The 12,757-nt window shown below is 42.4% G+C and overlaps 1 protein-coding gene across 1 annotated transcript in view; it reads left to right on the top strand.

Annotated features, from left to right (window-relative positions):
• appbp2 (amyloid beta precursor protein (cytoplasmic tail) binding protein 2) overlaps positions 1–12,757 on the top strand; it is a 54,112-nt gene that overhangs the window by 26,523 nt on the left and 14,832 nt on the right. The window contains exons 4-8 of the mRNA XM_055658090.1: positions 2,543–2,666; positions 7,605–7,773; positions 9,562–9,651; positions 10,536–10,603; positions 11,958–12,063. Coding sequence (XP_055514065.1) covers positions 2,543–2,666; positions 7,605–7,773; positions 9,562–9,651; positions 10,536–10,603; positions 11,958–12,063 — 557 coding nt within the window. The remainder of the gene's footprint in view (positions 1–2,542; positions 2,667–7,604; positions 7,774–9,561; positions 9,652–10,535; positions 10,604–11,957; positions 12,064–12,757) is intronic.

Below are 12,757 nucleotides of genomic sequence, written 5' to 3'. Positions count from 1 at the left end.
CTCCCTCGATGGTCCTTCATTATCACCGAATTCTCACCCGCCGCCAGCCGAGCCGGGTCCTGGTCAGCTCCAGGCCGGTGGCCGGGCCCAGTCCAGCACGGCTGCGCAGCACTGGCTCCCTTCTGCCGGTGATTCCTCCAAGGCCAATAGCCTTGACATTATAGCCCTATTTACACTCTGTCGATCGTGTCATGCAGGATTCAGTGTTTCGAAGGAGGAAAAAAACTTTCTTAAAAGGACACTTCCATTCTCAGTTCTGACGCAAAAATGAAATTACCCAATTCATAGGCTAAAGATTGAATGATATTCTGAAAATCTCTTTGAGGTAAAAATGCAACATTTCCATTGACTCCTTGGAATTCCTCGTTCAAGGCTTTACCTTTGAGATGCCACTGGGACCTTGAGTTTATATGCAGGATCACATTGATTAAAATGCGCACAGCAACCTCCAAGCTACCCACCCTTTCTGCCCCACCTGAAGCAAAATGTACAGGTTTTCTGTAGGCCTCAGCAGCCAGTCATCTGGGAACCCACGGAATTTGCATGGAAACAAGCATTCTCAATTCTAAGGCCCGCCACAGAAGTATGAAGCCTCAGTTTTATTTATAAGAAAGGTTTTTCTTTGTTCCTTAAAATTTCTTGTGTAAACATCAGCTGAGGAACATCAGCCGAAAAATATTTTGCAGCTAAATTGATTTTCCTTGACATTTTACACTTCAAATTAAGTATGTTAAACAAATTGAGTGTATAGAGATTTGAATAAAAACAAGGAAAGTGAGTGGCTCATGAAATAGCTTGCAGAGTGCAATATGTAGGAGAGGAAAATAGAAGGTTTTGGAGGTAGTCTCTGCTTGTATCGATGGGGTCAATAGGGCTTAGCTGATGATTCAGAGTGGGATTTGCGAAATCTTCCAGAACCAGCCAAGCGTTTGAAAAACTCAGCATGGTTACATAAATCCTTTCGGTTTGCTAGATGCTTCTGTATTCAAAGATGAAGCATTCACAAAAGTCAGCTGGGTGACCATTTATAACATTAATGTGGCAAATTCCCTCATATTCTCCACATGTGACTAATGAGGAAGGAAACTATTTAGCCCATCAGAACCATGCCAGCCCACAACGGAGCTATAGTTCACCTGACTCGCTGATTTCTTTTGATTCATGTGTCATCTGCTGTTCTGGTGATTAACAAAGACATAATAAACAGTTTGTACTTTCTAAGTCACCTCTGGTGATGTGGGAGTGGGATGAGGGATAAATACTTAGTTGGATGTTTTATCCCAAAAAGATCTGTTTATTCTATTTTCACTGTGACCTCGAGCATTATAATGTTCTATTGAAATGGACAAGGGCCTATCATCTTGCTCTCAGTAATTTTAAAAAGAAGATGGAGTTATAGATATAAATGCATGCTGGAGAAATGGCCTGTTGCACGGTTGTTGATCATCAGCTGAAAAGCAGCTGTGAAAGCTTTGATTAATGCAAGACTTTAATCTGACGCTCCAAGACCACTCCATGCAAGACCGCAAGAAATTGCAGTGTGTTGTGGATGTAGCCCAGACCATCAGACAAACCAGCCTCCCTCCCATCAACTACATTTACACTTCACACTGCCTCTGCAATGTCGCCAGCATAATCAAGGACGAGTCTCATCTCAGTCCCTCCCTCTTCTCCCCTCTTCCATCAGGCAAGAGGTACAGAAGTTTGAAAACACATGCCTCCAGATTCAGGGATAGTTTTTTCGCAGCTGTTATCAGGCAACTGAACGGCCCTCATCAGCTAGAATTATCTTTAAATGGAAATGATCGGATTTATATCTTTGCACTAAATGTTGAACCTTTATCCTTTGTGCTCTGTGGAAAGGGCCTGTCTTATTTGGGCGTCCTTTACGCGACATCACTTACGCGTCACGACGCGCGTATGCCGTGCATTACGTGCGCGTGGTGAGACATGGTGGCGTAGGCAGTGATGCACGGTAGCGCGCGGCGCCCCAGGATTTTGGAATTCTCAAAATCTTCGCTCGCCACCTGCGTGACGCGCAAATTGACGCCCAAGTGGGACAGGCCCTGAAGGCTTAATTGTATCCGTGTGTAGTCTTATTGTAACCGGATCGCACGCAAACAAAAACTTTTTACTGTACCTCAGTAGACGTAACAATAATACACAAACTAGACATTTGATGGCCGTGATGTTCATTAGAAATTGAATTGTGTGCTTAACTTCATGATCAGCTGAATGAGTACTCATGGTACAATCCAGTTCACTTATTGTAAGTCTGCTGCTGTGATTAATAGAAACTAAAATTAGAAAGCAGCAAGTTATTTCGGTTATTTTTGGACAGTTGAGGCAACTGTTCCAAAGCCTTTTTTAATTGCATAATGAAAGGTCAGCTGAATTTAAATGGAATATAGTTTGATGGCGTGCCTCTGATTATGTACATATACTTGAAAGCTATATAAAATACCATAAGCCAAAGAAATGTATTGGAGCAGTAAAGCAAGACCATGTTTGATCATTTTATTTTTCTTTTACATTTCTCCAGGTGGGTTTCTTTCTGATGCAGGCTGGTACAGTGATGCTGAGAAGGTGTTTCTTTCCTGTCTTCAGCTGTGCTCGCTCCACGATGAGGTGCTTCATTGGTTTCGTGCTGTGGAATGCTGTGTCAGGTGTGTGGCGGACAGATACATCTTTTTAAATAGCTTGTTTCGCAATTGCAGTCAATTCATTACTTTTCAGGTGTGGTCTATGTTATAAAGTAGTTAAATATTGCACAGGTCCACCAATGATTTTCCGGCAACTGGTCCTCCTTTAATTACCAAAAATACGAGAGCGCAGTTGAAATCCCCCCCCCCCCGGAACACCTCCCCCCCGTCCCTGAAAATGTGGCGTCAAAGCAGGGTGAGGCGGCCAAGCTTGACCGCACCAGGATTTCCACGGCTGTTCGGCAGGTCGAATTTACTCACCGCGGCCGGCAGATCTCTGGATAATCCCCCCCCCCCCCCCCCCCCAATAGCCGACTATATAGGCCGGTATAGCTTGCCACCCCTGCGTCCTAGGTGGGTAGTTTACAGCACCGTTGGACTCCACTTGGAGGCTGTGACCTCTGGTCTGGATAATCCAGAAATATCCTGAAACCAAGGATGCCGAGAAATAGGTGGTTGACCTGTAATAGTTTACTGCAGTCTTTTAAAGTGTAGTAGCTGATGAATACCTAAACATCGGCGTTGAATGCTGGAAATATTCAATAGATGAGCTAGTATTTGTGAAGAGAGGAATGATCCAGCTTAATGCCCTTGCCTGTTACATTTGCCAGACTTTGTCCTTCCCCCCCTTCTCTTCCAGCTTCTCTGCCCCCATAAAGAACCAGAATGGTTCTGGTTCTTTATGGGGGATGAAATCCACTTCAAAAATTGCTTATGATGGAAGATCTTTGCTAACTGTAAAGTGCAAGCAGTTTGATTACAGGATGCAGCAATTTGACACGAGGGATAATCAAATCTACTGCTAAATCTACTGTTCTATTTTGACTTAACTAGCCATCACCAATAAGATTAAGCAGTCTATTTTAGTTCCTAAATAATATAAATTAGTTAAATCGTGAATAAGACCTGCCTTCAACTTCAGATAAAAAGGATCAACTTGTACTCTAGAGTATGATTAATTGCATGGTATATCCTTTAAATCAGTGATGGAGAAGTTATACTTTATCCTTTGTGTAGGAAGGAACTGCAGATGCTGGTTTGCACTGAAGATGGGCACAAAATGCTGGAGCAACTCAGTGGGACAGGCAACATCTCTGGATAGAAGGAATGGGTGATGTTTTGGGTCGGCTGAAGAAGGGTCTCAACCCAAAACGTCACACATTCCTTCTATCCAGAGATGCTGCCTGTCCCGCTGGGTTACTTCAGACTTTATCCTTTGGTTTTTTTGGGGGGTTTTTTGGACAAAAAATGAAATTATGCTGTTCATTAAAGTGTCACTACAGCAGCATGAGGGAAGAGCTGGGTAAAGTTGATTGGACAGGGACCCCAGCAGGAATGATGCTGGAGAAGCAGTGGCAGGAGTTTCTGAGAGCAATTCAGAAGAGTCATAGAGGGATACAACTTGCCCACACCGGCCAACAATGTCCTAGCTACACTAGTCCCACTTGCCTATGCTTGGTCCATATCCCTCCAAACGTGTCCTTTCAATGTACCTGTCTAACTGTTTTTTAAACGATGGGATAGCCCCAGCTTCAACAACCTCCTCTGGCAGCTTGTTTCATACACCCACCACCCTTTGTGTGAAAAAGTTACTGCTCAGATTCCTATTAAATCTTTTCCCTTTCACCTTGAACCTACGTCCTCTGGTCATCGATTCCCCTACTCGTATAACCTATCGCTCAGAATACTTGCTAGTAACTTTCCAACTACAGATGTTAAGCTCACCAGCCTATAGTTCCCGGCATTTTCCCTGCAGCTCTTTTTGAAAAGAGGCACAACATTTTCCACCCTCTAGTCTTCCGGCACCTCTCCTGTATTTAAGGACGACTCGTAATTTTCAACCAGGGCTCCCGCAATTTCCTCTCTAGTTTCCCGCAATGTCCTTAGATATATCTGATCAGGCCCTGGAGATTTGTCCACCTTCATACACAACAGTAACCAGTACTTCTTCGATGGTAACACTGACTGCTCACAAAACACTTCCATTGACTGCCCAAGTTCCTCTGTCCTACTGTCTTTCTCCTCGCTAAATACAGAGGAGAAATACTCATTTAGGACCTTGCCCATCCCCTGTGGCTCCACACAGAGGTGACCGCTTTGATTCCTGAGCGGTCCCACTCTCTCTCAAGTTACCCTTTTCACCCTAATGTATTTATAAAATCTTTGGGGATTGTCCTTAATACAATCCGCCAGAGCAATCTCCTGGCCCCTTTTTGCCCTTCGGTTCTCCTTTTTCAGTTTACTCCTTACCTCCCGAAACTTCTCCAGGGATGCACACTCCCAGTTGCCTATACCTGTCCCATGCATTCTTCTTGTTTTTGACCAACGCCTCAATTTCCCTCGTCAGCCAAGCTTCCTTACATTTGCCTGCTTTGTCCTTCACTCTAACGGGGACGTACACACCCTGAGCTCTCTTCAGAACCCTTTTAAAAACATCCCACTTGACCAAAGTTCCTTTCCCCTCAAATAACCTGCTCCAGGCAACTTGAGCGAGACCTTCTCTCATACCCTCAAAGTTGGCCTTGCCCCCGTTGTGCATTTTAACACGTGGACCCTCTCTGTCCCTATCTATAACTATCTTAAACCTAATCGAACTGTGGTCACTGGTCCCAAAATGCTCTTCCACAAACACTTCATTAACTTGCCTTTCCCAAATTCCCAATACTAGATCCAGCGTTGCCCTCTCATGTGTGGGGGCCTCTACGCACTGCTTAAGAAAACTGAACACTTTTGAGGAATTGCACCCCATTTAAACCCATCACTCTATGATTTTTCCAGTCTACATTGGGAAAGTTAAAATCCCCAAGTACAACAACCTTATTTAACCTGCACTTGTCTGCAATCTCTGGGCATATTTGTTCTTCTAATTCCCGTTGACAAGTCGGGGATCAACAAGGTGATCATCCCTTTCTTGTTCCTCAGCTCCACCCATACAGCCTTACTAGATGAACCGTCCATAATGTCACCCCTGATCACTGCAGTAACATCCTCCTCAACTAACAATGAAAACCCCCCCTCCTTTTTCCCTCACCACCGTCTCTCCCGAAGCTCCTGTACCCCGGAACATTGAGCTGCCAGTCCTGCCCCTCCCTTAACCAGGTTTCAGTCATGGCTACAACGTCCCAGTATCCATGCCCTGAGCTCATTTGCCTTACCCGTCAGGCCCCTTGCATTAAAATACGTGCAGTTTAAACCAACCCTCCTTCCTCGCTCTCCGCATTTTACCTGCCTATTCTGTCCGCTAACTTTTCCCACGCCATCCTCCACACCAACTTCTAGCCTCTCACGTGCCTCTGTCCTGTACGAGATCCCGACTTCCTGCCAATCTAATTTAAACTCTGGGTCTTTTAATCCCAAAGAGCAGGAAACATTCCAAAAGGGAGAATGAGGTGACCATGGTTGACAAGGTAGCAAAAGTAAAAGAGAAGGCATATAATATTGCAAAGATTAGTGGTAAGCAAGAGAATTGGGAAGCTTTTAAAAAATAAAAAAAACCCACCAGAAGGCAGTTAAAAAGGCAATAAGGGGAGAAAAGGTGAAATATGAAAGTAAGCTAGCCAATAATATAAAAGAGGATACCAAAAGTTTCTTCAGATCTATAAAGAGTAAAAGTGAGGCAAGAATGAACACTGGATCTCTGGAGAAGTTTAGTTTAGAGATGCAGCACGGAAACAGGCCCTTGGGTCCCACCGAAGGTAGACACAAAATGCTGGAGTACCTCAGCAGGACTGAAGAAGGGTCTCGACCCAAAACGTCACCCATTTCCTTCTCTCCAAAGATGCTGCCTGTCCCGCTGAGTTACTCCAGCATTTTGTGTCTACCTTGAATTCAAACCATCATCTGCAGTTCTTTCCTACCCTTTGGCCTACCGAGTCCGCACCGACCAGAGATCCCTGCACATTAACACTATCCTACACACACTGGGGACAATTTACATTTAAACAAGCCAAGTAACCTACAAACCTGTACGTCTTTGGAGTGATAGCATACAAACTCCGGACAAACAGCACCTGTAGTCGGGATCGAACCCGGGCCTCCAGCGCTGCAAGCACTGTAAAGCAGCAACTCCACCGCTGCGCCACCGTGCCGCTCAAGCAATGAGGAATAAAGAAATGGCGGTTTCATTGCTACGTTTTTTGCATCAGTCTTCACACTGGACGACACCAGCAACATGCCAGACATTCAAGAGAGTCAGGGGCAGAACTTAGTGGAGTTGATAACTCCAGTAGATAAGTCACCTGGAAAAGATGGACTACACACCAAGTAGCTTTCCAGATTGTGGCGGTATCAGTAGTGGTCTTTCACGAATCACTAGTGGTTCCTGAGGATGGGAAAATTGTAAATGTTACTCCACCAGTTTTCACATTGAGATTCAGCGTTCCATTTAAGCTTTAGCTTTGTTCCGCTATAAGAAAATAAAAATTCCTTTCTGTGTGTTCATGCAGAATGAGCTGATGTTCATTTTTAATTCCGTACTTTCGGACCATCGTGATAGATAACATTTCAGTACTACAGTACATTAGTATATGCCACATGGGGGCTCTGCATCTGTGCTGCGACGCTCCGCGAGAAATAAGAAATTGGCCGCTGCATAGATATTCGTGTGGGGCTCTTTTGCATTCCTAGTAACCGGCGCCGCCCGCTGGAGATTTACTGAGGCCCGGTTTTGACACTTGGGTATTTTAAAGTTTACCCTGCAAGCACTTCCCTCATTTGAAACATTTCTGTGGCGTCCAGCACCGGGGACAGCCGCTATTGACCAAGGAGGGTGGCAAAGAAATTTGGTCCAACGACTACTATATATGCTACGAAAAGCAACTTTAACTACAAACTTTAAGTGTGGAAAAGTAGTGATTTGTTTTAGTGACTATTTGTTATAATTCTAATGTATTTATTTTCAAGGTTGCTCCATGTGCGTAATGGCAATTGTAAATACCACTTGGGGGAAGAGACGTACAAACTGGCTCAGACCTACATTGAAAAGTTGGCAAAACATGGCCATCAGGCAAATAGAGCAGCGCTGTTTGGAGAGCTCTGTGCGCTACTTTTTGCTAAAAGTCATTATGATGAGGTAAGTTCTGTCCAAAATGTGCTGCATATTTTATTTTAATTGCACATCAGAAAATCTGAATAGGTTTTTTTTTTAATGTTTGAACGTTGTTCAAAATTTCAAATTGTATGCAAATAATGTGCAATATGATAGTCCAAATTCATGCGCATGATAAACTCATCTCAATCTTTGCTGTGCATGAGCTCACAAAATATCATCCTGGTTTCTTGTTCCAATAAAGGGGAAATTAGCTGTGACGTTTCCCAACAAATGTCTTTGGTGCATCCCTGAAAGTTTGTTTCTGTTACCTTTTATGTACGAGGTTTATGTAACGTTTTTCATGTTGGAATGTCCTGCCGTTCCTCTGTCCAGATTGCAAGTTGAAGGAGAGTTTCAAGTCCCTGCAGCAACACTGCAGTACGTCATTATGCTCAGATACGAGTGAAAATGAATACAAATGAAATAATCATTGTTACTTGCTTTTATCACGCTGGTTGGAGTTATACATTCAGTAGCATTACCATTAAAAATACATTTTAAATTGCGTATTTGCAAATTTTGTTTAAAAATAACAGAGGCCAACATCCAAGGACTCCTGACAAATACCTGTCATGTATTTGAATGCTATATGTTCTCCATAGCAGCATTACTTTTGAAATCTAATCACTCTTGAAATGTGCCATGAACTGTGCACAAATATTGAAGTGAAGTGAATAATTACGTTGCAGTACGTGAAATATTGGTTTGGGCTCTGGGAAAGTTTGCCGGGTCTCAACTTGCCAGACAAGGTAGGGTTTGTTAAGTTTCAACATGTCTCAACATTCTCAGAAAAGGGGCACCTTTGACACTGCTGCATAGGCACGTGCATATTTGTTGATTTGTTGCTAAAATGGATGTTGACTTCCAATCTGTTGAGATCTCATCTGCCTGAACAAAGTATAACATAGATCATTAAGGTATAAATAAATGTTAACCAGAAAGAATGAGGGTTCCTTTCACATATTCAGGTCATGTTAAAAATATTGTGCAAATATGTTCATGCTTTCCCAGAAGCACTGTGTTCTCTTTTGCTACTGTGTTACATTTTCTTTGCCTAAATTGTTTTTATCGAAAATCATTCTTATATTAGCGGATAATTTTGTTTCTTATGGGCACTTTGCTAGTTTTTGGAAAGGTTAATTTTGATTCTACATTGATATTTCCTGTACATCAAGGAACCTTAATGTACATTTTAATCATTTGGATTGCAATGTAGATTTAAGTAGTTAAAAATAATAGACTTTGGAGAAACAGCATAGAAACAGGTCTTTCAGTCCACTTCCCCCTGCGATCACCCCTTACACTAACACTATCCTACACTAAGGACAATTTACAATTTGACCTAAGCCTAACCTACAAACCTGTATGTCTTGAGTGAGGCAGGAAACCGGAGAAAACCCACAAAGTCACATGGAGAATGTACAAACCCGTACAGACCGCACCCATAGTCAGCATTGAACCTGGGTCTCTGGCAATGTAAGGCAGCAGCTCTACCGCTGCGCCACATTGCCACCCTAATTGAGATGGAATCTTTTTGTGGCCATCCAGTGACCTTGGAGGTAGGCTCATGTCAAATGTGCACTGAATTGCTTGTGTTTCATCCACCTAATGTAATATGAATGATTATTGTAGCATAACCTTTAATATGGTCAAAATTATTGCAATCATTATCATAAAATGATTTTTTTAAATTGTAGCAATTAATTAAACTTGTTGAGTCTCTGGTGTTTAAAAGGCATGCAATTAAAATGCTTTTATCTTTGTTAATAGGCTTATAAATGGTGTGTAGAAGCAATGAAGGAAATCACTGTTGGCTTGCCAGTGAAAGTAGCAGTTGATGTTTTGAGACAAGCTTCAAAAGTGAGTTATTTTTTATTTTGGTTAATGTTGAAATAATGAAGATTATAATGAATCAAAGGGTGCTGAGTCGTTACCTCTTTCAATTAATCGGTAGTGTACAACCATCGTAAAACCTTGCTCCAACTAATTGTACCGAAATTCAAAATCTAATAGTATAAATTTGCATAGCCTTAACCCACATGCGTTGAGGCATTAAGTGTAAGGGTCAGGAAGTCACATTGAAGCTGTATATGACATTTGTTAGGCAACATTTAGAATATTGTGTGCAGTCATGGTCGCCACACTATTACGAAGGCTTTCGAGAGGATGCAGATGAGTTGCTTCCTGGATTGGAGTACATTGACTATAAGGAGAAGATGAACAAACTTGAATTGTTTTCTCTGCAGTTGGGTGAGGGGAGACCTGATAGAGGTTTAAAAATTATGAGATGCATAAATAGTGCAATTTCCCAGGGTATAAATGTTAAACACTAAAGAGAGTGCATTTTAAGGTGAGTGTTGTCTCTGTACTGTACACTGGAAAGTTTAAAGTGGGAAAGTTTAAATGAGATGTGCAGGATGTTTTTTTTGACAGTGGTTGGTACTGTCAGGGATACGGGGCGTGGAAGCTAATATCCTAGTGATGTTTGAGAGCCATCTAGATAGGCACATGAAGATGCAACGATTGTAAAGATATGGATTGTGCAGGTAGATGAGGTTAGTTTAATTTGGCATTATTGGTATCATGAAGGGTCTGTTCTTGTGCAGCTTTGTTTAACTGTACTCAATACTGATATCTTTAATAAGTTCCCAATAATGCTAACTTTATAATTGATCATCATTACAATCTCCAAATTATATTCGGGTCATCAAGTTGCTTGGAATTGAATTAATTTTGCTTTACAGGCATGTGTGGTGAAGCGAGAATTCAAGAAGGCAGAGCAGTTAATAAAGCATGCAGTGTATTTAGCACGGTAAGTTCTCGTGTAAAAGTATCAAGCTGTGTTGATTCATGCTTGGAATTTGTGTGTGGAGTCTGGGGATGTGCTAGTGCTTTGCATCTGTTATCACCAAGGAGAAGGTCATGTGTAGTAGGCCTGGCCATCTGCGAGTCACGACGCCAGGCGGAAGAGGGCTCTGCCCGAGCCGGCTGCCTGCCCCTTTACATCCGGGTTACATCCGCGCCCTGGTGGCACATGAGAGGGTCGACACGCTGTCCACGGGCGCCCTGGGAGATTTCCGAGACCGCTTGGGGTGGAAGTCATCCTCGATGGGGATTGTAATATAGTTGTATAGGAGTTTATTTCATATGTTTGTTTGACGTGTATTATGGTGGTGTGTTTTGTTTCGTTTTATATTGTACTGTAAATATTATTTTTAATAATTGATTAAATTATTTTTGGTTTAAAAAAAAAAAAAGGACATGGAGGACAGTGAGATCAGTGTGGAAAATACTAATATGCAAGGGCAGTTTGAGATTAAGAAGAAGGAGGTGTTGAAGATTCTTTAGGTGGATAAATCCACAGAACCCGATGAGATTTAACCCAGGTCATTGAGGGAGGCAAGAAAGAAGATTGTGGGAGCCGTGACGAATATCTTTGCATCTTCTCTAGCCACAGGCGAGGTCCTAGGGGACTGGAGAGGAGCTAATGTTGTTCCTTTATTTAAGAAGGCAACACGAGAGATCCAGGGAAATATAGGCCAGTGAGCCTCACATTAATGGTAGGTCAGCTATTGGAGAGGATACTTTGCAATAGGATTTACTCCCATTTGGAAGAGAATGGGTTAATTAGTAACAGTCAGCATGGCCATGTACATGGCAGGTCATGTCTTTCTAACTTGATCCAATTGTTTAAGGAGGTGATGAAGTTGATTGATGAGGGTAGGGCAGTGGACGTCGTCTACATGGATCTTAGATAAGGTCCCCCCCCCATGATAGTGTGGACCAGAAGATTAGGATGCACGGGATTAACAGTGATTTGGCCGTGTGGATTCAGAACTGCCTTACTGATAGAAGACAGAGGGTTGAGGTGGAAGGCCAACATACAGGCTGGAGGTCTGTGACCAGTGGAGTTCTGCAGACAGGTTGATTAGTAAGTTTATAGATGACACCAAGATTGCTGTAGTGGTGGGTTATGAAGAGGGCTGTCAAGATATCCAGCAGAATATAGATCTGCTACAGATACGGGCAGAGAAATGGCTGATGCAGTTTAATCCGGGCAAGTGTGAGGTGTTCCACTTTGGGAGGTCAAATGTAAGGGGCAATATAAAAATGTCTGAATTGTGATAATACGTGACTTAATATTAACTAAAGCCATTTATTTTCAGGGAGCATTTTGGACCCAAGCATCCCAAATATTCTGATACCCTCTTAGATTATGGATTTTACTTGCTGAACGTAGATAATATTTGTCAATCAGTGGCTATTTATCAGGTACGTTGGATCATTGAGATTTGTACCTATCCTCTTTGCATGTGCTTATTTGAATAGAGGAAGGAAGTCTATTCTTGGACTTTGTCGGACATGCTACATTAGATGACCTAGTATTTTCTCAGGCTAAAGTTTTGGAAGATCAGAGTAAACATATATGAACCTGACACAAATACCATGCAGTCTTCCCTGTACTCTCTCTCTCAAACTAAACCAGACAGTTTTTGCTAACTATATTCAATCAAGTAGATATTATAAAAAGCCTAATTTGACCACTATCTTGGTCTGTCTCCGCCTATACTTCAGATTATCAGTTCTGCAATTTGTGCTTGAGTTGTCACCTCTATACTCAAGCACGTGCTTTGCTCACTAACCTTTCAGCTTCTCAATAATTCACCTCATTCTCAACTTCAATACCATTCACAACCGTATACCAGATTCTCCTTGTGTGTCTACGTCGACTCTAAAACATTAATCCCCAAATTGTTACTGTTCAGTCTCAATTATAAATAATGTTCTGAACGTTGTGTTCCCTCCACTTTTCCTTTCCCCTTATTTCCACCAACACTAATAATCAAGTCACATGTCTCCTCCGATGTCCCATTTTTGGGGGGTATTGCACGCAGTTCTGGTCTCACCATTACAGGAAAGGGTGAAGGCTTTGGAGAGGGCGCAGAGGACGTTTACCAGAATGCTG

Source organism: Leucoraja erinacea, chromosome 28 (genome assembly GCF_028641065.1).
Source record: "Leucoraja erinacea ecotype New England chromosome 28, Leri_hhj_1, whole genome shotgun sequence".
Classification (NCBI taxonomy): domain Eukaryota; kingdom Metazoa; phylum Chordata; class Chondrichthyes; order Rajiformes; family Rajidae; genus Leucoraja; species Leucoraja erinaceus.
This window is presented reverse-complemented; position numbering and strand designations above follow the sequence as displayed.